Source organism: Rhinichthys klamathensis, unplaced genomic scaffold, assembly GCF_029890125.1.
Source record: "Rhinichthys klamathensis goyatoka isolate OS25496 unplaced genomic scaffold, OSU_Roscu_1.1 h1tg000105l_1, whole genome shotgun sequence".
In the NCBI taxonomy this organism is placed as follows: Eukaryota; Metazoa; Chordata; class Actinopteri; order Cypriniformes; family Leuciscidae; genus Rhinichthys; species Rhinichthys klamathensis.
Window position 1 is genome coordinate 307,431 of NW_026606644.1, and position 25,070 is coordinate 332,500.

The following is a 25,070-nucleotide window of genomic DNA, read 5'->3' on the forward strand; positions in this document are numbered from 1 at the left end:
AGTATCCCTTTAAAAGTAATAGTTCGCCCAACAATTGTCATTTTCTCACCTCAATCACGGTTGGTGTAGTTTCCAGAACTTTTAAGTGAAATAGTAGGCATTTTTTCACATTGTTGTTGTTAAGTGACCTCATCTAATTTTTTTTTGTAAAATGTCAGTATGATCAAACAATTGTTGAGAAATTACAGTTGATATTACCAGTATAATGCATGAGCCAGAAGTAATGAAAAGTAATGCGACCAGTGCTGGGTAGAAGTCAGGTGACTAAAATCACTCGGAAAACTGAGATTTGACCACTGTATTTACAGAAATCATTTTGTTGACTTCTCAACATTGCATATCTAATCAGCTCCAGACGGACACATCCATTTGTTTCTGAAATGAATTGTCTCTCAATGAGTCATTTAACCATGTAGCCTATTACTGTCTTTGGGAGGCTTTTTTCTTTCAAACACATTCACATCATATATTTACATGTTATGCAGAGATTCTCAAACTTTTTTTGCCAGCCGAACTTCTTTGACCTAATATATTTATATTTAATAATAAGTACCCCCTGAGATTATAATTTAATTCATAATAAAGTCATTAACCTAAACACATTTGCAGGTTCTCTTATGTCGGTTAATGGTCACATGACATGCAGGTAAACAAATATATATATATTTTTTAATGATTTACTTTAATTACACTTTTTTATGATTTAATGATCAGCTTTTCGTTAAACTGCACGAACCCCGGTCTGGGAAACCCTGACGTAATGTAATGTTTAATACATGTTGTTGATAAAGAATGGAATGTATTTTCTTTCTCTTTGTGTGTTTATATCAATATGGTGCAAGATTATCCTATTCAAATAAATGTGATAAATGAGTTAGATGAAAAGTAATCTAAAAGTAGTCCGATTACCTAAGATGTGTTATAACTAAAAATGTTCTCATGTAATTTGGAATCAGTAACCGACTACAATTTGTAAGTAATCTACCCACAATGCATGATGCAACACTTGACAAGATTTCAAATCAAAATCAACACCACAAAATGTTTGTTTTTTTTATATTTATTGCTAATATTTCTTGACAGAAATGATCAATTTTGCCAAAAAATGCAAACGTGATCAGATTAATTTGACCTCTCAGTACAGATTAATCAACATTTACATATGAAATACAGTAAACGTAAACTCGGAGGCAGATATCAAACCTCATCCATACAGTACAGCTTCATAAATCTATAAAAAGTGTAACGAATACAGTCGACATGGTTTGAACCTCGAGTAGTTAACTCCCTTTCGAGTCTATTTACAGATTAGTAACAATTTACCAAACCAAATGAAAGCACATTTAAAAACCTGCAACACTGTTGTGGAAAGCCACTCGTCTACTCCACCGCATGTTACTAACCATAAATGTGCTAAAAACTCCTGGACAAGCATTAAAGGTCTTGAGCCCTTCAGCAAAATCTCATGAAAATATCAAAATAAAATCCTTTAATGTATTTTTCTCAATACAAACATGCCAAATCTCCTTATATATATATATATATATTTGTATATATTTATAAAAAAAAAAAAGTTAGGGCTGCTTTGGCAAAACTGCAATATGATTTCAGAATTTTAAATATGTACTATAAACACAAAGAATTAAGACTTGAAATTATTTCCAACACACTTCCAGCTGCTTGCACGGCAATAGGCACACATGTTCGCCTTTTGGTTCTTTTGACAATTCGCAGAAAAATGTTTTCAACACACAAGCGAGATATTATGGATGCTCAAAGCTGTCCCGCATTAACAATAACTTTTCTTTCTTTGTTAGAAAGTAACTTGTGTGGAATTACAGTGCTTTAGGCTTAGGATGAACATGGATGAAGAATTTTGTCGGACTCAAAAGTCTTAAAGGGATAGTTCGCCCAAAACTCAATAGTTGTTCCAAACCTGTACGAGGTTCTTTCTTCAGCTGAACACAAAAGATGATATTCTAAAGGATGTTGGTAATCAAACAGTTGATGGTAGCCATTGACTTTCATAGTGGGGAAATAAATACTACGGATGTCAACGGCTACCATCAACTGTCAGGTTACCAACAATCTTCAAAATATCTTTTGTGTTCAACAGAAGAAAGAAACTCGTACAGGTTTGGAACAACTCGAGGGTGAGTAAGTGATGAAAAAAAGAAATGTCATTTTCGGGTGAACTATCCCTTTGAAGAGTCCCCATAACTGAGTAACTATGGCGGCCTCTAGTGGTCAGTGCATTTCAGTGCATTTCAAACACCCGACTCACATTTTTCAGAGAACAACAGTTGTAGTGCATCGCGTTGAGAAGGAGAACAGGGCAAACCAGCAGCGCATAATGTTGTAAGAGCATCATTAGAAGCCCTCAAAAACGTCCTCTCTGCTATCAGAAAGAGGACACGCATATCTTCAACAACAAAACAAGAACTTCCAAAATATTCCTTTGCAGTATTTTTCCTGGTCGTTTTCTCTCGTAGCATGTATAAAAGCCTATAAATATTCACCCGTGTCAGAAAAACTCAAACTAAAAATACTGCACTACAGGACTCAAGTAAGTTTCCTTTTCTCATTAACTTCGCCAGACGCTGCTAATGAGAGCGTAATAGCTTGAATAAAATCCTTCTGACAACAATAAACTATTCTGAACCTGAAACAAAATTCCTCTTACAATCCATCCTATTTAAACTATAACATTAAGATCATTTAATTTCTAAGAGAACTCATTAAGTTTAGCAACTTGTCTTGCCATCAGTCGTTTGCATTGGCTCTTTTTTTTATTTTTTTTTAAGCAAACCTCTTCAGACAAGCTTATACAAACAGAACAAAACTCTATCTAAAGGGTCTCTGGAATCGCTGGCTGGCAGGGCTTTGGTCCCCTGCTTTCTGTCAATCGGTTTTGTCAAGAGCTTCTGAGGTGTTTGGGACAACATACTTCAGCCGGAAACCACCTGAAACATACAGACGTGTATCAGTATGAGCGCTGAAAGCATAAGGCTGGAAACAAATATGTGGACACAAAGCACAGGCCCCGTAAGCAGCACTACTGAGTACTGAAAGTAGCCTGTGCAAATAGTTCGGACTGTGTAGTTCATGCAGTGATACTTAGATTTGATATGACAGACCTATAGGTTCGGATGTTTTGTTAATGGCATTTATTCCGGCAAAATAAAAGGCTCGTGATTAAGAAGATTGAGTGAATGTAGGTAATCGTTCTGGTGGATGGAGGGCCCCTCAAGAGGTAAAGCCCAAGGGTCTTAATGTGGCCCTGGACATCCGTATGTAACTGTCGCCCCCTTGAGGTTTTTTACTGAACAGCAACACAAGAACATTTAAACACACAGAACAGAGCCAGGCACATGCTGCTCCTTTCAAATTGCTCCTGAAAGCGGGCTATTTTTGGCAAAACAAACAAAATGTACATAAAAGCATTCGCTCAGTTTAGTTTTTCCACATAAGGGCTTTTCACACTTGAAATAGTTAACCCTGGGTCATTCTGAACCCCGGGTAAACGGAATCCTGGGTTATTTTGCTTCAAGTTTTAACCCAGGCTAAAAATGTAGTCATAAGCTGACGTTACCTAAACCCTGGTTTAGATTCTTATTTAAATATTTGCCGTGTCATTGACTGGATGAGCGCAGAACGCGACTCATTTACATAAAAGCTCTAGCATTGCGCATATTGCCGACGGTACTATCGAGTTTATACTGAATGGACATTTCAGACTATAAAAAGGTGAGAATGAAATGGTCTCTTCTTCACTCAAATTGTTGTTGTCTGACAGCGTTTCCTCTCAAACGCTAAAATTACAGTTTATATACAATGCGCAGTGTTTTCGTGACTGTCTAAAGCACGCAAATCTGATGCGGTGCTAACTCTGCTCCGGAGAAGGGTTTCATAACCCTGGGTAATAACGGTGCGAACTTCTCTTCTAAATTGCAAATGCGAAACGTTCCTTTACCCGGGATTAAAAGCGGTGTTTAGAGCGACGATAACCTGGGGTTAAGCGCAAGTGTGTGGAAAACCCCAGAACTGCCTTAAATTCTTCGTGGCAGAGATTCAACAAGGTGCCGGAAACATTCCTCAGAGATTCTGGTCCATAGACATGAGAGCATCACACAGTTGCTGCAGATTCGTCGGCTGCTCGTCCATGATGCGATTCTCCCGTTCCACCACGTCCCAGAGCTGCTCTATTGGATTGAGATCTGGAGACTGTGGGGGGCATTTGAGTTTAGTGAACTTATTGTCATGTTCAAGAAACCAGTTCCAGAGGATTTAAGCTTTGTGACATGGCGTGTTATTCTGCTGGAATCAGAAGATGAGAACACTGGTCATAAAGAGCTGGACACTGTCAGACACAATACTCCAGTAGGCTGTGGTGTTTAATCCATGCTCAAATGGTACTAATGGACCCAAAGTGTGCCAAGATAATATCCCTCACACCATTACACCAGCAGCCTGAACCCGATACAAGGCAGGATGGATCCATGCTTTCATGTTGTTTACGCCAAACTCTGACCCGACCATCTGAACGTCACAGCAGAAATCGAGACTCATCAGACCAGGCAACGTTTTTACAATCTTCTATCGTCCAATTTTGGTGAGCCTGTGTGAATTGTAGGCTCAGTTTCTGTTCTCAGCGGACAGGAGCGTCACCGGTGTGTCTTCTGCTGCTGTAGCTCTTCTGCTTTAAGGTTCAACGTGTTGTGTGTTCAGAGATGCTCTTTTCTATCCACTGAACCAGTCTGGCCATTCTCCTCTGACCTCGGGCATCAACAAGGCATTTTCACCCACAGAACTGCCGCTCACTGGATATATTCTCTTTTTCAGACCATTCTCTGTAAATCCTAGAGATGGTTGTGTGTGAAAATCTCAGTAGGTCAGCAGTTTCTGAAACACTCAGACCAGCCCGTCTGGCACCAACAACCATGCCAAGTTCAAAGCCACTTAAATCACCTTTCTTCCCCATTCTGACGTTCACTTTGAACTCCAGCAGATCATCTTGACCATGTCTACATGCCTTGTGCTGCCATGTGATTGGCTGATTAGATATTTGCGTCAACAAGCAGTTGAACAGGTGTACCTAATAAAGTGGCCAGTGAGTGACTGAGTATGTGTGTGTGTGTATATATATATATAGACTCCAAAAGTCTTAAGCCACCACCAGCTTTGTTGTTTTAGCAAAAAGTTTAAATGACCATCCATATTTATGTTTCGCTCTCTTTATTAAGATACAAACAGAAAATACAGGAAAAATGTACACAATAAAAAATAAAGCTTCTTCGGGCAAAAGTCAGTATTTAGTGTGACCTCTCCTGTCACTAAGCGCATCTTGAACTCTTTTGGGGAGACTGTCCTGTAGTTTTCTGAAGTCATCTTCTGGTATATTGTACCAGCACTTCCCAGAATTATTCTTTAGATTTAAGCTGTCCTTTATTTATTTCTCCGTCCAGGTGATCCCATACCGCCTCTATAATATTCAGGTCTAGACTTTGTGGAAGCTGAAGTGACTGTTTTATCAGCTGTTTTTCTCTCCAAAAGATTTCACTGCATCAGCAGAAAAATCATACTGAAAAATAACACCATTCCCAATCAGGCGTTATCCAGAAGGAATGGCATGGTAAATTAAAACCTGCCTGTACTTTTCAGCATTCATAATCCCATCAATTTGGACAATATCACCAACACCACTGGCAGAAAAAACCAGGACAGAGCCTCCACAATGTTTCACTGAAGCACTTCTTCCATCACTCTCCAACTCTTCTTCTCACATATTGTTGACGTTTGGACCCAAAACTTTTAGATTCGTCACTCCATAATACTTAAATACTTCTTTTCCACTGATCTCCATTCCAATCTTTGTGATATTTAGCATATCTTAGCCTTTTCACTTGGTTCGCCTACTGAAAAAGTGGTTTCTTGGCTGCTAACCTTTCACAAAGACCTTTCCTGATCAAGCTTCTTCAGACTGTAGAAGGGTCAACAATCCCGATGAAGCTGCCAGTCTTTGGTGGACTTCTTCCGGTCTCGAAAAAGAAGAAACTGAGAAAAAGTTTTCTTGGTGTTTGGTCCTTGACCTTTCCTGATTTTCCAAATTTCTTGAGAATCCAGTTTGATTTCTGATTTCCTTGCTGATGCAAAATTATAAATATATGTCGGTCAAATTCTGTGATCTTTGGCCTTTTGAATGGAATGATGTGATTAAAAGTTGGTCTTATTACCAAGCTTCCATTGAATTAAACTCGTACAACATGTGTATGTAATGCTCAAGCATGTCTTGCACAAACCCGGGCCGAAATCCTCAACCACAACCCTCAAATAGGGCATTATTAGAGGGGACAGCCATTTGTTGTGGTGTCCGAAACCATAGTGGACGAGTGCACTAGTTCTATCCCACATTGCACTGCAATAACGAGTACACTCAACGGCTGTCCGAATTCGCTCACTCGTTTTCATTCACTCCTTCAAGTGAACTGTATTAATGGACTAACGTAGGGAATAGCGATTCATTTCGGATTCAGCCCTGGTGTAATACTGTTCCCTGGGCAGCTTTCTGTGCGCGCACTCCGAGACAGAGCCGAACACGCATAAGCTAAAGTACACTGGACTTCGGATTCACGCCTTAACTGTCAAATAGCCTCCACTCAAAAATGTCAATCTGCCATTTGGGTAAGTATCCTCGTAAACCCAGTCGGTTATGTGTTAAGTGAATGTAAACAGCTGTTACTGCTTCAGTCTGTGCCATTAATGTTAATCAAACAACAAAAGACAATGATAAAATCACTCACTGCTCTTGAATGAATTACTTTTGTAGCTTTAATAAGGATTATTATAAGTTATATTGAATGTATACAGTGAAGACTGTGCAGTTACTGTATTTTACATTTGATTTCTTTATTCTCGTTGTAGGCCATTTCTCTGAAAACCACTGTTAGTACATCCTCCTGAAAAACTTAAAGCACTGTTTATTTCATTTGAATTTTTGTTCTGTTGTATTTATTGTCCATTTTGTTTGTAATTCGTTTCTTTGTTCTTATTGTCTTGCTTATTGTCTTCTGTAACTGTTTAGAGGAGCTTTTACTCGGCTACATTTTTAGATTCTGCTGAAGTAGCCTATCATTAATTGTGAAATTTTACTGAGATCTAAAATTACTCATATCATGAAATAAGACTTTGATCATATCGTCCACCAATAATCGCGATTTCAATATTGACCAAAATAATAGTGATTATGATTTATTTCCATAATAGAGCAGGCCTACTTTAAACCATAGACGCTGTCTTTTTCTGGTTTTCTTTTATACAGCATACACATTTCCAGGAATTTCTGGTTGTATTCTAATGTATACTTTATTCTCATTTCCAAGTAATTCATTTTTTTGAGTTCATTATTCAACATTTTATAAATACCCAAGCAGATAATGGAGATGATATGCAAAAATTGCAAATTGGGATGTGCAAAAAAAAAAAAAAAAAAAATTACATCTGTCTTTGCATACTTGTGTAGAGCGTTACTCGCATCATCGTACCTGTAAGCCCGGCGTCGATGGACGGTTGCTTGCAGTCTTGAGCGTAATGTCCACTCATGCCGCAGTTATAGCAGGACACGTTGTTATTCTTCTTCATGTTGGTTCCGCCAGACATCAGGCCGACCGGTGGAAAGACAGGAGGGTAAAAGCGACGGAAGGGAGGCATCTGAGGCAGGTTGTAGCCCGCCTGCGATGCCATCATGTGATCCGAGTGAGCGTGGAGGAACGCTGTAGGGGGACCACTGTGGGTGTAGAAGGACATAGGCGTCCCGTTATTCTGATGACCCTGGGCAGGGAAGCTGTTGCATAGAGACGGAGGGAGGTGGAAGAAGGTAGGCGGAGGCCCAAACATCTGACGGGCAGGTTGTGGCGGCAGGAAGTAGCTGGGTGTCTGATGGGTGCCGTTGCCCCCACAGGTGCCCCGACAGCCGCAAGAGTTGCAGCCCCCCTGCTGCATCCCGCACGCCTGTGGGGTAACCGGCAGACTGGAGCTGTTGATGTAGGACAAGGATTCGCTCTGAGCGGTGCTGTGTGTGACCGCGGGGGCTGGTAGGGGGCCCGGCCCCGGGGTGTGCGTGGGTACACTTGTGGGGCAAGGTCCCGGTACTTGGCTATTGGAGAGAGGGCAGGAACTGGCGCTGGCAGTAACGGAGGACTTGGCGTTTGTTTTGACGGGATTGTTGGTTGTGGTGTTGGCAGGCTGTAGAGGACACTGGCTGGCCGAGAGGACACTGAACGCCCCCAGCGGTGGCTGCTGCAGTGGTTGAGCGCTGGCCGATGATGTTCCCGGGTCTTGGGCCAGTGGGATGGTGATGGTTATCTTACCCTGCCCAGTGTCCCTCTGGGTAGTGTTGTACTGCAGGGGGTAGGGGAGGCACGCGGTCAGTGCCAACTCCACCACTGAAGGAGGCTGCGGAACATTCTTGGGCTCGGCAACTAATGGATTCACCATGGCAACCGCTTTCCCGCCAACGCCTTTGGCGGGGTGAGTCTTTTCAGCCGGTTCCTGGGCCGAGTTATCCGACTGACTCTCTGTATCTGAATAGACACGAGTTTAAACAAATAAAATGTCAATCATTTAATAAAGGTATCAAACTACAGTATATTACAACAGATTAGAATTTTTAAATGAAATTACTTTCTAGAGGATGTGACCAATGGTTAGAGGAACACATATTCACTCATCTGAGCCTAGTATTTATATTAGCCTACATTTGATTAACCCATTACACTAGTCACTTTACAGTTACAAGCACATTTCATGTCCAACAAGAAATATTGTAGCAAAATGTTACTTTTAGTCAGAATTATTGCACTCCTATTCTATTGCGCTCCTGTTTGGCGCATGTTCACTGGAATCTGTGAAGTTTAGTTTGCATAAGGCTCGTCCAGTCCTGACAGCAAAATGGAAACATTTGCATGGATTTCTAACATTTACAGATGGATAATATACATATTAAATGTACAATACACTGAGAAAAAAATGCCACATCTCCAATTCACTAAACAGCATCTGACAGGGCAAGTTACATTAAACTATATGCTTTAGCTATATCTTACCGGTTATTTTAAAGCCCTTAATATAAAGCATGTCTCATGTTTAGGACAAATTGTATTATGCACTTTCCCCACAGCAGCTCTCTATTTCGCTATATTTCAGATGCGTTTGTAATATTAAACTATTGTATATTGATCTAAATGTTATTGCCTCATCCTATATCGTTTAAAAATTATATATTGAATCGATATACCGCCCAGCCCAAGCATGAGGTTTGGTTTATTGCAGATTCTTTGGACAAACTATTAAAACCACATTCTGCATATCTCCTCCTCTCCATCTTGCTTCCCAATCTAGTTGTCTAATAAACCAGCACAGTACATTATGAATATTGTTGGCTCTTTGACAAATTGCTTTTGTTCCTCTTTTGCAAGTCGTTTCGATAAAAGCATCTGCTAAATGCATAAATGTAGTGTAAAAAAATGTAACAGCCGATAGCCTTGTGTTCTGTATACTGTCCTCTCCAATAAAGGCATAAAAAGGCCAAAAATATAATGTGTATAAAGAAATGTAACACACCTTGGTCCTCCAGGCTCTTCTGGTGAACAGGGCTAGACGGCACTGAGTTTGAGCTTTCTGATGATGTGTCCCCATACCGGTCCCTTCCGGTGTCTAGAAACCAAAGGACAGGAGAAAACAAGGTTGTAGGTCACTGTGAGGTAGTAATACATGCATGCGTGATGTATTTAGAGATGCACAGATATTGATCATTATTGTTTTGTAGTTTTTCTAGCCATGGCACAAACACCTTTGCAAGCTGCCTGGTTGATCATCAGTGCTGCAGAAGGTTTCTGGATCCCATTGGAACTCTTGACACCAGCGACTCGTCGTCCTCTATCCCTGAAAACATACAACAGTGGTACAGCAGCCATGACCATACACTCCTGCTGCATCAGTTAGTACAGCAACCATGACCATACACTCCTGCTGCATCAGTGAGTACAAAAACTTAAATCGTTGGGGTTTTTTGGCGTACATTTTGTTACAAAAAACAAATCTCAGTTCAGACACAAAAAACAGGTCAACATTACAATCTGCACCCATGTAGAAGGAAATTAAAGAATGTGTGTGTGTACCTTTTTCCAGCTGATCTTCCTTTGTTCTTCTGTCCAGCTGTGAAGATTCTTCTGTCACCGGTGCAGCTCTGCAGAGTCAGAACAAGAGCGTGTGAGCATAACATACCTAAAAATAAATCTGTGCATTACCTCAAATTGTTAGAATGACCAACTTACTGTGTCTGTACTGTATTTGTTACTTTATTTTTTTAAATAGTATGCAAAATAGTATACATAATGAAGTAGTATGCTGCATTGTAATCACATTAGCTCATTAGGTTTCAAGTTGAATTCGGTGAGTAGCGCCCTGTCCTCATGTCAAAAAACTTTTGACAGTCCAATCAAACAGTGATTCTTCCCAGTTCATTATTAACTTATGGAAATCGAATTTGAGTGCATTGAATTATAGGATACAGTATTTCATTATAGACCGTATACATACTGCAGAAGCACTATCAGTAGTATGCCATTCCAAAAATACAATTTCACAGCCTCACCTGTTCCAATTCAGTTTCTTTCTTCCAAACTCTCTCTCCATTCTGCTCACAGTTTCCTCTCCTCTGGCATTCAGAGCGCTGATTACTACACGAGAGGAACACAGATTATGTGACGAGAGAAGGCCACGAACATTGGCTGCATCCGAAATCGCATGCTCTCTTGAGTAGTTACTTTTTTGAATAAGTAATTACTTCACGACCGCTAAAAAAGTACGATTTACACTCACCTAAAGGATTATTAGGAACACCTGTTCAATTTCTCATTATGCAATTATCTAATCAACCAATCACATGGCACTTGCTTCAATGCATTTAGGGGTGTGGTCCTGGTCAAGACAATCTCCTGAACTCCAAACTGAATGTCAGAATGGGAAAGAAAGGTAATTTTGAGCGTGGCATGGTTGTTGGTGCCAGACGGGCCGGTCTGTATATTTCACAATCTGCTCAGTTACTGGGATTTTCACGCACAAGTCTCGATTTCTGTTGAGACATTCAGATGGTAGAGTCAGAATTTGGCGTAAACAGAATGAGAACATGGATCCATCATGCCTTATGATCCATCGTCATGTTACCACTGTGCAGGCTGGTGGTGGTGGTGTAATGGTGTGGGGGATGTTTTCTTGGCACACTTTAGGCCCCTTAGTGCCAATTGGGCATCGTTTAAGTGCCACGGCCTACCTGAGCATTGTTTCTGACCACGTCCATCCCTTTATGGCCACCATGTACCCATCCTCTGATGGATACTTCCAGCAGGATAATGCACCATGTCACAAAGCTCGAATCATTTCAAATTGGTTTCTTGAACATGACAATAAGTTCTCTGTACTAAAATGGCCCCCACAGTCACCAGATCTCAACCCAATAGAGCATCTTTGGGATGTGGTGGAACGGGAGCTTCGTGCCCTGGATGTGCATCCCACAAATCTACATCAACTGCAAGATGCTATCCTATCAATATGGGCCAACATTTCTAAAGAATGCTTTCAGCACCTTGTTGAATCAATGCCACGTAGAATTAAGGCAGTTCTGAAGGCGAAAGGGGGTCAAACACAGTATTAGTATGGTGTTCCTAATAATCCTTTAGGTGAGTGTATATAGGATGAGTGCGTGTAGTATGAATGTAATCCCGGACGTACTACATCCGCCATGTTGTCATTATCATGTGATCGCTTCACTGCCATTCATTAATCCTCTCCTGTGGCCTCATGAGATAGTAAAGTGTCCATCGTATGCACACTTCAGAATCTCTCCAGAAGTATTAGATCATCCAGGTACTTTTTGTCTACTTTTTTGTTTTTTATTTGCGGACATACTTTTGTCACATACTGTTTTTGTCCAACTACATAATAAGGAAATATGCGATTTCAGATACAGCCATAGTTTACTCTACTGATCCATACAGGACAGTCCTGATTTTAATCACATACGGTGGCCCCAGAAGTATTTGGAAGCATAAGAGACATTTAATATATGAATGTCATTGAATTAGATACCGTATATACCCAAATATAAGACGACCCCCCCCCGTTTTCCAGACTTATTTTTGGGGAAAAATAGATTTTTGTGAACAAAAATCTGGTTTTCAACAGAAAATAATTTTAAGAGCAAATTTCCGAGGCGTTGTTCCAAATGCCTCGCATCACCTGTGCCTCATGAAGAGGCCCGCTCGTCGGCGGAGACCGGCACATATACGCTTCCTGATTGGCCATGACTGCGGCTGCCCTGAGTGCGACGGGATGGATTTAACCACCCTGCGGGATCGTCTGGCCGTTTTCGACCCCGCTCCCGCTCTCTCTTTCTCCCTCTGCTCGAGCAGCGCCGTTCACAGAGGATGCCAGAGCGGACGGAGACAAGCGAGCAGAGACCCGCCCCCCCTGTTCACATATCGCGTCTTTTGCACGCTCAAGTTCGTTATTTCAAATGTAGGCGCGCGGTATGCAAATGAAAGCTACGCGCTCGTTTTTCCCCAAGCGCGGTAGAAAAAGGCTATCAATCGATTCCTCCACTCGAATACAAGATGACCCTGAATATACGACGACCCCCCATTTTTCAGCTTATTTTTAGGACAAAAACCTTGTCTTATATTCGGGTATATACGGTAATCAAATATTTCAGACATTTTAAAGAAAGATTGCACAATCACACTTTAGAAGCAAAACATTTCACACAAAAACAAGTTTGTTAGGTTAAAAATGATTAGATAAGATACATTACCATTAATAAGATTTTTTTTTAAAGAAGTCTTATGCTCACCAAGGTGGCATTTACTTGATCAAAAATAGTGTAAAAAAATTAAATAATATATATATTGAAATATTATTACAATTTAAAATGACTGTTTTCTATTTGAATACATTTTAAAATGTAATTTATTCCTGTGATGCAAAGCTCATTACTCTAGTCTTCAGTGGAAATATTTCTTATCATTATCAATGTTGAAAACAGTTGTGCTGCCCAATATTTTTTTGGAAACTTGGATACTTTTTTGTCAAGATTATTTGATGAATAGAAAGGCCAAAAGAACAGCATTTATTTGAAAATGTATATATTTTGTAACATTATAAAATGTCTTTTCCATCTCCTCTTTTGATCAATTGAATGCATATTTGCTGAATAAAAATATGAATTTGTTCAAAGAAGGTCTACCTCAGTCCCGCAGCTCTGACACTGTAAGCCTCTCCATCTGTAAAAGAGAAACGACAGCGATGAGACTGCAGCAGTCAGTACAGCATGAGCACTTGTAATGGTGCTGGCGTGTGTTTCTAGGGCAGATCTGACAGGTCTGGATCGCTCACCCTCCTCTAGGCTGGAAGTCTCGGAGCAGTCCTCAGAGAAACTACGTTCAGGCTGATGGATTCTGGTCACGGGCGCACTGGTACCTGCAGAGAGGAGCAGTTGGGCTAGTATTACACAGAGAGATCAGGATAGATGCTCACATTTGGTCATTTTAACATTAGTCATCAACTGATAACATTTTCTGATTGGCCAGTCAGAAGGTTCCTCACAGTGGTTACATGGCAGTACAGAAGCATCAGACAGGAAGAACCTGGAAACATCACATCTCTGAAGGACATCCTGTGATAAAGACAGGAATTTCTCCCTGCAAATGAACAAGAGAGAGGTAAAGGTTTTTAAAATAGTAAAAAAAAATTCTTGCCAGTACAATCTGTGACCGCATCTAAACTGTGCTACAGGAAGTAGAATCCCCTCTGGTCCTGACATCAGTGTTACTGACCCAAATACTGCCATGTGTTCTGGCACTTGAAAAGGACACTTTGTTTCATGTGACAAAAAAACAACAACAACATTGAACACTGATTCCCTTTAACAATTTGGTGACGAACTTCATCCAAATCTTCAATCGCTGAAGAATTTAAAATCTGCATACTTCTATATAACATTTCTAGTCAGGGAGGGGGTCTGGATTAGCCTCGTGAGACCATCCTGATCTCGCGAGCTTTCAAGGTTTCACTCGCAGATCAGTCTGGATACTTTCCGTTAAAGAAAATTTGGGAGCAGTTCACCAAACGAACGTCCAATCAGCGTTGGCTTTGAGGCGGGTTGAGGTGTGACGCAACGAGAAGCGCGTCAGTTCAGTCTAAAGAACATGTCGGCTTCAGCGGATGAAACTAGCATCAGCGTGGCTATCGAGCAAGTTTTATCGGAATTACAGAGTATTTCTTCACTGAAAGAAGAGCAAAACACTGCTCTGGAGGCTTTTCTCAGAGGAAAAGATACGCTCTGTTAGTACGTCATATGCTTCGTTGATCTGATTGGTTGATTTGGCCCGTCTATCACCAACATAGGCCAATCAGCTAACCAGTATTTTCGCCCCTTACCAAAACTACTTCAACGGAAGGTTTCCAGATGGATATGCGGAGCAAATCCATCTGGCGGAGTCAGGTTAGGTCTGGATAGGGTTAGGTTGGATTTGTTATAATCCTCTCCACCTCATGCTCACACTGAAACTAATAAAACGAATGCTTGTGTATTTTTAAATTAATTAATTAATTAAATATAAAATAGATATGCATGGCTAAATGCTGGTTATAATGTGATTATACCCAGACAGCAACAAAGTGTCGGCCCAGATCCGGTACACGTGGAATCCGTGGATCTGGGCCGACACAATGTTGCAATCTGGGTAACGACATGGTATAGTGCTTCAAATTGAACAATAACATGTACAAGCGTTCCGTTCTGGAAAAGATAGAGAGCCTAAGCAAAAGTATGGACTTTTTTTTTTAGGAGTAACGCAAATGTAACATGTTCCGATTGAAAGTAATGTTCCCCATCATTCGCTCAACATGAATTGAACGAAATGAGATTCACCTGAGGTTCCTCTCCAGTTCTCTTGATTCACATTGATCTCCACGACTGAGTAATCTGACGATGCCCTTTTCAAAGCCATCTGGGCTCTGCTCCTTAGGAAGCTAGAGAGATAGAGGGATTGTTTTAGGCATTATTTTACCTCACTTTGCACAATTTACATTGTCTACAGCTAAACAGGTGATAAAATGCCAATAAGGCAAAAAACTGAAAGATAGATTGAAAAGGCTGTTTGGAATGGCATACTACCATACTGCGCATACTACATTTGCAGTATGCAAAATGAATACCGTGCACAGTATGAGAATTATCTGTATAGAATGTATAGAATAACCAGACGACCCAACTATCTATATTAGACAAAATCTTCTGTGCAAAACAATACTATCATACAATGCAATGTGCCCGACCTGACCCTCCATTTCCAGTGTAATATCTTGAGTCTTGATTCAATAATTTGATTGGAATGTAATCTCTCTCTCTCTCACACACACACACACACACACACACACACACACACACACACACACACACACACACACACACACACACACACACACACACACACACACACACACACACACACACAGTATATTCTATCCCCTAACCCAACCCTAAACCTACCCATCACAGAAAACTATCTGCACTTTTACATTTTCAAATAAGCATTATTTAGTTGTGTTTATAAATCCATTTCTCTCGGGACCGCTGGCTGGTCCCCACGATGTGGGTTAAACAAGTACACACACAAACACACACAGTATGCAGTACATCAGTGTTGTTATTGTTAACTAAAACGAAAATCTGAAATGAAAAAAACAAAACAAAAACAAATATTAGATGAAAAACTTAAACGAAAGATTCCTTGGCAAGTTAAGGTACTAAAATAAAAAAATAATATCAAGCTATCTGAAACTAATAACAAACGCACAAAAATAAAAACTAAATTAAAATTAAGAATGAAAATATAAAAATAAAAGCCACACAATGCAGGATGCAGAATGCTAGTATTCTGTTTCGAACAGAGCCAGAGAGAGGGAAATAGAAACCGAAACAGATGGGACGTCCCTGCTGGTCTGGCCAGGTGGCATCTTGCCCGACTGGTTGGCACACTGGCATGTGCGCCAGATCCACGAGACTAAACGAACACAAAATACAGCACCAAAGACCTGTCTCTCTGCTCACCTTTAAAAGAAAATCCTCCAACTCACGGTGAGTTTTGGTGACGGCAGTAGATGAAGAGTCTGACCATTTCACCTGCAAAAGAAGAGAAGCTCGTGAGAATAGACTAGTATTGCTGTCATCGGTCTGAACATAATGAATCTTTTACTTGGATTCCCCAAAGCTCATTTCACCCAGACATGAATAACTGTGCTTGTCCACTTGCCACAAATGCCTTAACATGGATTTCTTCACATTGTCCTCTGTGAAATATTCCAATACTTTGGGTTCCAGAAATGACATTACAGCAAAAGAAGAACATTTGAACTCTTAGACTATTAGCTCATTTTCAAATCGTATGGCGTCGTGTTAGGTAAATAAAATATTCGAATGGAATCTCCCATTGAAATATGGGCATACCTGAAATAATTAAACCAGCCTAAATAAAAACAATGACATCAGCATGGGGCGTATGCCCAGAATCCATTCTTGCCAAACTGGGTCACTGCACTTTTTTAGGCCTCAGCATTTCAACCGATAGCATTCAATTGGTTTAAATGAATTCCCCAAGGCTTTAACTCATGCAAACGTTTTGTAGAAAAGAAATCGAAGTCTCTGTGCTAAACTGAAAAGAACATTTAAACATGCATAACTAACATATTTTTAACTCGGTAAAGACTAAAGTCTATTATTTTCAAACATATCTTAACCTAGCCTGGTTCTACCAGACTCTCGTACATTTCATTTGTACACTGAGTCTGGCACCGCTCCATTGACAATCGTTAACTTCCTTGTAGGCGGGTACTCTATTGAAGTCTAAAACTATTGGATCTGCCCAGAGTCACTCTGGATCTGCCACCAATCGCTAACGTTTGCTCGTGATGTATGTCGAACCCCGTGGGGAGGAGGGCCACAACATCATGGCCAAAATAAACAACGGACCAAATGGCCGAATGCCATTACTGAACTACAACTCAAAATAACGCACGACGTCATCGTTCTGAGCCACTCCCTCTGTTCGCTGATTGGCCCTACAAAAAATTGATCGGAGAAAACCAAAGTCTACAGCACAATCCCAGACGTAGTCCTGAAGGAAAATGAAATTGAGCGGAAGTGCGTAGGAGGGCGGAGCCAGGCTAATCTTAACCTACACTATGGTTAAAAAGATTTGGGGACAGTAAGATTATTTTTTTTTTTTTTTTTTAAGAAATCAACACTTATTTATTATTGATGAAAAGTGATTTTTGTAACATTATAGATGTTGTTACTATTTCAAATAAATGCTGTTCTTTTGACCTTTCTATTCATCAAAGAATCATTATGAAAATGTATCACGGCTTCCACAAAAATCCACACAACCTGGTTGACAATGCAGACTTAGCGTGTGTGTTGGAGCATTGATATACATATACACACATAAATATATATAACATTAACTGCAAACACAATGATAATATCTAAAGCCATTTCATGTTTGTGGATTTACAGAAGAGAATAACTTTTTTCACTGTAGTTTTCAGTAGAAATACACAATACGTGATTAAATAAATTACAGCCATTGTGTTCCAGATATCCGCTCAAAAAGACTCGATTAGATGATGTCTGTAATTGCGGCAATTCCTCTATCTCAGACAACAGAGAAAGTGTTGAAGTGTTTATCTGTAACTCCAAACCGGCTCTTTCAACACCCGGGTAGCCCATCGCACGGAGTAAATATTTTAGCCTTAACAAGGGCTGGCACGCGGTTTGGTCTGCTTCTCCAGTGAATACTGATGTCTTAATCGTAGGGTTTGGCGAGACACAGGTGGTCAGGGTTCAGTGCTAAGCCTGGGAAAGGGTGGAGAATCCGTCTTACAGTGATGCATGGGGATTTCTGATTGGGATGCAACTCACATTAAGTAGGAGTTCAAGACTTCAAGACAGAGTAAAGGTAGTGGCTCGAATTTGGGGGAGAAGACGAAGATTTCCTTTTCCTTCAATTCTTGTTTTGATTAGAATGGTTGAGGTGAACTCATTCTGGATTGGAATAACACCGCGTACTAACCAGGCGTGATTGTGCATAAATCACAGCATGTAATGATTTTATGTTCACACTGAAAATAAAAACATTTCATGTTTAATAATATGAAGTAACACTAATTTATCGAACAAAAGTGACAGAAGCCATGTTTCCATCCAAAATTGCAAATTTAACTTTTAAACATTTGCGAATAAAACACCGTTTCCATCCAGTGAGTCGAAGAGGACAAAATCGTCACTTCCTGATAAACTGGCGCTTATAATCACTAAGAAAAGTAGGAAAAGACACTGTATATTAATTTTCATATATGATAAATTACTTCAGACGAAATGCAATAAACTTGTAATCTATCTTGCTTTCGGAGGCAGTTGTTTGGGAACACAGTCATGTAAAAGAGTTCTGGGAGGGAATTCTACCGAATCACTATGACGACAGACTTTGCTCAGGCATTTCAGAACAATCAAAACAGCATTTCAGATTGCCATGCAAAAAAGATCGTTCCGCTGGTTAGTCTGGTTATGCCATACCATCGAAAGTCACATGAATTTTTTAAAACAAAAAATACGCATCGAGGAATTTATTCGGTAAACGTGTTTCCATTGAAGTTGACGCGCGTGTTTCTCATCGGCTAAAAACGAGCGCATAATGGTGTGTTCACACCGAACGCGAATTTAATTATTTGCGCGAGTAGATTACATACAAAGTCAATGCAAAGACGCGAATAGACGCATCATTCGCGCCGGGCGTTGCGAATGACGGGAATTGGGCGACGCGTTTGCCGCGAATGTCTTCCGCGCAAGATGAAAAATTTGAACTCGAGCGAATGTTCAAGCGTCTAACTAAACGCGATAGACGCGTATTTGACGCTCTATTCGCGTTCGGTGTGAACACACCATAAGGTCTTTAACCGCACTTTTAGAGCGTTTCCATCCAGCAGTTTTAGATACAATTTCCCCAAATGCGCATAAAAAAAGATGAATTAAACCATAGCTACAGACAGATTGTGATTTTAAACACTTCAAATCTCTGTCAGCACTGTTTTCTATCTTAAAGGTGCCCTAGAATGTTTTTTTTTATTATTTTATAATGTTCCCTGGGTCACCCTTATAATGTTAGTATGTTTTTTAGATAAAAAATAATCATAATTTAGAAATAAATGGCATTTTTCCTAGCCTGCTTTAAGCCTCTGATTTGAACACTCTGTTTGAAGGGGCGTGTCTGCTGTGGGATTCAGTGTAACCGCGGCCACTGCTGTGATTGGCTGACATGCTTGCATATGAAATAGCTACGCATTACATGTGAAACTCTCTCCCGAATACTTTTACTACTGCTATTATACGTTTTTACTATAACAGCTATCGAGATTAACGAATCGTGAGATGTTTTTAAAGTATTTAGATCTATTCCCATCACATAAAATGTTGCCGTGATGAGCATTGAGCAGATGACAGTGTGTTGATCGCGAGAATGAAGATCTTATCATTGCAAAGCAGTTTCTGCACTCTCTCTAAGGCTTTCACCAATGCAAACACGATGATGTAAATACAGTAAGAGCTTCGTTGTGCAGTAACGTGCGTCATTGATTTCATAACGAGTTTGGCAAGTGTCCAGATAAACTCGCGCTGTGTGGAAAGATTGTTCTTTGATCGCTTTCTGTAAATAATTTGTTCCCAATTTAAATACGATTATTTTCATCCTACTAAAAGAAACGATGTGAAGCTGATATTTTAGTCACTGGCTTGACTTACTGATGCATAAACAGTATTGAACGATTTTGAGAGAAAGATTACCTGTCTGAAATTGAACAATTACACATCAGAAAGTGTTGCTTGGTAGCTCGATCCGAGGCCAGCTCTGTATTGGCCCAAGTTGAGGAAACAGTCGGTGAAATGTTTGGAAATTTCCAGAGAAAATAAAATTAACCCATTGTTTCTTCAGAGGCTCAGATGAAGGAACTAAAAATACTTTTGTGTTCATGTGTACATCCACACTGAGCAACTGCCATGCTTCGGCTGCGCAGTTCCGCCTGGCATTGAGGGCTGGCATTATGCAAATATTTGGAGGCGTACATATTAATGATCCCGACTATTGCGTCACAGTCGGTATTGTGTGGAGAACCGACCGTTTTTCAGGGGTGTTTTTCATAAACGTGAATTAAATGAGAACGCTAAAACAGTCCAGTTTGAGATTCACTCTATGTCATGTCCATGCACTGAACTCTTGTTATTTGACTATACCAAGGTAAATTCAATTTTGAATTATAGGTCACCTTTAATATATCCTGGGGAAAGTAGAGCAAAAGTCTCGTCGTGTCCTCAATACGTCTCCTTCCCACTTCAGCCTCCAAACAACCTTTAGGTTACGAAAACTGAACAACAGCCACTGAACATTTAGCCCCTGAAATAGAATGGTTGTATAATGCCGGACCAACAGTCAAATAACGTTTTATTTACTTGTCAAAGCCAATTTTCACTCGCACCCTGTCTGTAACTTTTAGGCAGACAGTTCAGCATGACCTTTTACAAGACCTGATTAATAGTGAAATTGTCAAAGCCATTTTAAAAGTGGAACTAGTTCATGCATCCTAAAAACACAACGCTAAAAAAAAACCAGAACGAGTTATGGCGCAAGCCGCGCAACAGCTAAAGATGCCTGTCTTGAGGAGTACGGCTGTAGGAGCGGTTCTAGCGGTCGATTTAAAGACCAGTCCATCAGCATGACCAAAGCCTAGTTCGGGGACTAGTTAATCCAAGCGATTCATTTTTTTCTCATTAAATACCGTTTCACTTGAAAATGCGACACAATATCAAAGTATAATGGGTTGTGAATTCAATTGTGTTGACCAAATAGACCATTTATTCAAACTAAAAATGCAAAAATGACTCTCTCACTTATCAAAGATGTCAGACAATTGCAGTACAGCCCAAACAAAACATGCAAGATGTTCATCTTGCTTTCCTTAGTTTCATATTTTCCTTGGTACACTACACTGATTTTTACAGGAGCTTTTGTGATAAAACTGTATTGTAGGATTCCAGGGCAGTTTTGCCCCCTGAAAATTACACGATACATTAAGCAGAGGAAAAGAAAAGCACTCTCTCTCTCCCTCTCCCTCTCTGACTGTTTTGGCACTGGTCCATACTCTCACTGTGAGCCGAGCCAAAGCCTCTTTGGTGAGGCTGTCAGCTCTGTATCAACAACCGGATGTTTACAGCTCAGGCTTTGCATGTTTCCTCACTTGTCCCAGAGAGACAGGAATCTCATGTACACAGCCGAGAGCGAAGCTCAGCTTTCAGGACATGTCTGAAGTCATAGAGGCTGAGTGCACGTTCGTTTTAAGGCCTTTTTAACGCCATGAATAATGCAAAGCGTGTATGCAAATCTAAAACAACAGCTTGTACAAAGACATTAACTGTGAATTGATTCACACTGCACCTACGCAACATCAATGTTCTTTTTAACCAACCACATTAGCACAAATAAAACTAATTGTATCAAAATCAAACTTTACTGTACAGCGTATTTCCGAGTGGAACACGATATACGATATACAATGAGGGGGGGGGGGGAAATGTAGTGTAGGATTTTATCCATCGGGAATTGACTATGTCGTGAAACGTGGGTGTTAGCATACCAGAATGTGGCCAGGCGGCTTGGTATTGAAAAAAACATGTAGAATAACACCAAGAACATGAATTAAGAAAGTAAATTGGGTCCATTTTGATTTCATGTTGAACCTAATCTTTTCCATAGCAATCTAAGCCTAGCCCACTCCATATAGCTGTATAACATCAAATATTAAGGATGCAGCAATATTAAAATTCTGCCATATATAGAGACTAGCTAATAATTATTGTTATTGTGTGGCCTAAAGAAAATGTATTTTAAAAATGATTAAAACTATTATATTTAGCAATGATTATGCGGGGAATACATTTGGTGATATGACTACAATCTTATTTCACAATATGAGAAATTTGAATTCACGGTAACAATATATATTATAATAGTTATTTTTGTCATCAAAAATAAAAGCTCTTTCTGCAATCCACTTTGCATGCAAATTGAAAAAAAAAAACGCTGGAATTTATACGGAAAAACCGACACCAACATTACGGTTTATATCACGGTGTAAGACGATCACTGAGGAAGCCTCCAGAGCTGAAGTTCAGATATGGTAATAGGCGTTTCATTTCCGGCACGCGCTGTAAACAGTAGACCAATTACAACAGACTGGGCGATCTGACCAATCAGAGCAGAGTAGGCTCTCGGAAAGGAGGGGTTTAGAGAGACTGAATCCCCTTATTGAACCGTTTTAGACGCTGTGAAAAAGCAAAAATGTAAAAAAAAATACCATAATAGGTATTTTAAATTAGAATTTAATTCAAATTCATTAATACAGTCATTTGAATTCAGTGCAGACCAACCAACATTTCTTTTCTTGATTTCTTAGCAGACTCTTATGACACACACTTATGACACACAACTATGGGTGCATGTCATTCTAAATCCTTTTCCACAACTGTGAAAATCCTTGAAGCTTCTTTTAAATGATACGTCACGTCAGTGTTGAAACTCGGCTGTCTCTGAAGGGTTTTTGAACTTACCTCGAAACTGTACTGCCTGCCTTCTCCTCCCATAGTAACCTCCTTCAGAACGATCTTCTCAATGTGCACCACTGCAACATCAAAGAACATCATCGTTACAGTGCTGCAAATGTGGCTTTATTCTTTAAGCTGAAAAGCTCTTCAACATGCGACGGTGAGATACCTTCCCTCTGCGTCGTGCCACTGAGGTGTGGACTGGCGTCGCTGCAAAGAGTCCAGTCTACGTCATTCTCCCGGTGTCGACAGAGGAACCCCGGCCTGGAAAACTGGCTCTGTCACAGCGAAAGAAAATTCATTAAAAAGGTGACTAAACATCAATTTCCAACATCACACTTTCTAAAAAGGAAAACAGACACAAGTTTATATATACCGTAGGTTTATTGTCCTTTCCACACTAAAAGCAAAAATGTAATGTTAAGCAACAAAACAAAAGCCATATTTGATGTTTAATATACAGTCATGTATAGGAAGGAACCAACAAAAACATTTGTCTAAAGTGACAAGACTCAGGTTAAAGGTGCATTCACCTTTAGCCTATGTCATGTGTCTCCTAAAATTGCCTACTGTATCATGTCAGAGCAGTTTAGAATAAGATATATATATATATATATATATATATATATAGCCATCTAACAATACTAATTATAAATAGTTGATGACTGATATATTTTTTTAATGGACAATATCCATCTAGTAGACAGCAGGATGGCCATTATAATGTCAATAAATATAATAAAAATGAATGATAGCTAATGAATTGCACAAAGAAAATGCTGAATTTAAATGAACACTTAAATATTTACTATTAAAAAACTGAAATACTTTACAGAAAATGTGTATTATACTTTGACGGCTATTGGTAGATGTTGTTATGGACACTACGCCACTTCAGTTAACCAATCAGGTGCAGTTAATCAATACACAGCATATAGCCCGTATATTGTTGTATCACTAATTTAATAATTTCCTAGTTTCAAGACATTTCGTTAGTGTTTTTTAAAAAACAAAACACGATCTGACAACAACTGATCTAGAAACCTGACATTCACCTAGTGGACGGGTTTCCAAGCATTGCATATGAGGCGTGACACTTACACAATCAAACCAAATAAAAGCCACTCACATTAAGTCATTCAAAATATGTCAATTAATTTGATTGAACCAAGTGATCCATCGTTTCCTCTTGTTTTATAGCAATTGAGCATAATGCTACAGCGCACATGTCCACGACTCATCACCATCATTTAAACCATTAACATCATTCTCAACTTGACATCAGCAACAAACAACAGACATTCATAAACAGACGGACAATGTCATTTTGGAGACCCGATTCAGTCTAATGAGTGCGACGGAAAAACCCCACACATGGCCTCATTTACAAAACGCAAAGCCCACAATAAAGTCATTCACATGGAGATCACAGGAGATCAGGGAGGATAGCATTGAACCACAAGCCTATAAGACGGATGAATTTAGCATCATGTAGTTGTGTTGGATTAAAGGCTTTGTATATTTGAGATACCACATTCCTATCAAGAAGGAAAAAGGAATGTGCTATAATTTGCTGACACATATAACTCACATTAGATAACCAGGCAAAAAAAATTTGAAGTGCAATGCCATACCACTTGTTTGTAAGATCTCACTGTTTCTTGGAATATTTTTAACTTAATGTTGATGAATAATATATATATATTTGATCACAGTATTTGCCAGGATTTTTCCTGTCAGTGTCATGTTTAAAGGAGAACTCCGGGCGCAAAATGAACCTTTGGTCTAATTACACATTGTTACCTAGTCAACCGTTATCTGAGATTTGTTTTCATGATTATCGAATGTAAATAGTTTTATCTCTAAAAACAGTTTAGCCTATAAAGCTAGTATAACGCTAGTATATTGGGCATAGTGTAATGACAAATAAAAATCGCTTGTTAATACCACTAACAAGGCTGAAAATAGCCCCACACTAGCACGGTAGCATAATGAGGGTCCCTACCTTCAAACCGAAGCATTGAGAACTTTGTCAGTGTCCAGACAGTTTAATAAGAAGATATTTTAAACACACAGTCAACTTCGCGTATACAGGCAGAAGCCATCTTTGAAATACAGTCTCTACCAGTCGATCTACGAACGCCGATCCAAGTGCGCTGGTGAGAATGTGAACGAGCTATATAGTTGTGATAAGGTGAGCGCGAACAGCAGGCTTGGATCGGTGTTCGTAGATCGACTGGTAGAGACTGTTTTTCAAAGATGGCTTCTGCCTGTATACGCAAAGTTGACTGTATGTTTAAAATATCTT

General features: G+C 39.7%; 1 protein-coding gene across 1 annotated transcript in view; it reads right to left on the bottom strand.

Annotated features, from left to right (window-relative positions):
* Positions 1–2,260: 2,260 nt before the first annotated feature.
* Positions 2,261–25,070, bottom strand: part of zcchc2 (zinc finger, CCHC domain containing 2) — a 27,192-nt gene continuing 4,382 nt past the window's right edge. Inside the window, exons 2-14 of the mRNA XM_056253432.1 lie at positions 22,932–23,040; positions 22,769–22,839; positions 16,166–16,237; positions 14,984–15,084; positions 13,657–13,751; positions 13,447–13,530; positions 13,298–13,334; positions 10,652–10,736; positions 10,176–10,243; positions 9,848–9,939; positions 9,619–9,711; positions 7,542–8,579; positions 2,261–2,963 (exon numbers count right to left, since the gene is read on the bottom strand). Of these exons, the coding sequence (XP_056109407.1) occupies positions 2,902–2,963; positions 7,542–8,579; positions 9,619–9,711; positions 9,848–9,939; positions 10,176–10,243; positions 10,652–10,736; positions 13,298–13,334; positions 13,447–13,530; positions 13,657–13,751; positions 14,984–15,084; positions 16,166–16,237; positions 22,769–22,839; positions 22,932–23,040 (2,007 nt within the window). The 3' untranslated portion in view covers positions 2,261–2,901. The remainder of the gene's footprint in view (positions 2,964–7,541; positions 8,580–9,618; positions 9,712–9,847; positions 9,940–10,175; positions 10,244–10,651; positions 10,737–13,297; positions 13,335–13,446; positions 13,531–13,656; positions 13,752–14,983; positions 15,085–16,165; positions 16,238–22,768; positions 22,840–22,931; positions 23,041–25,070) is intronic.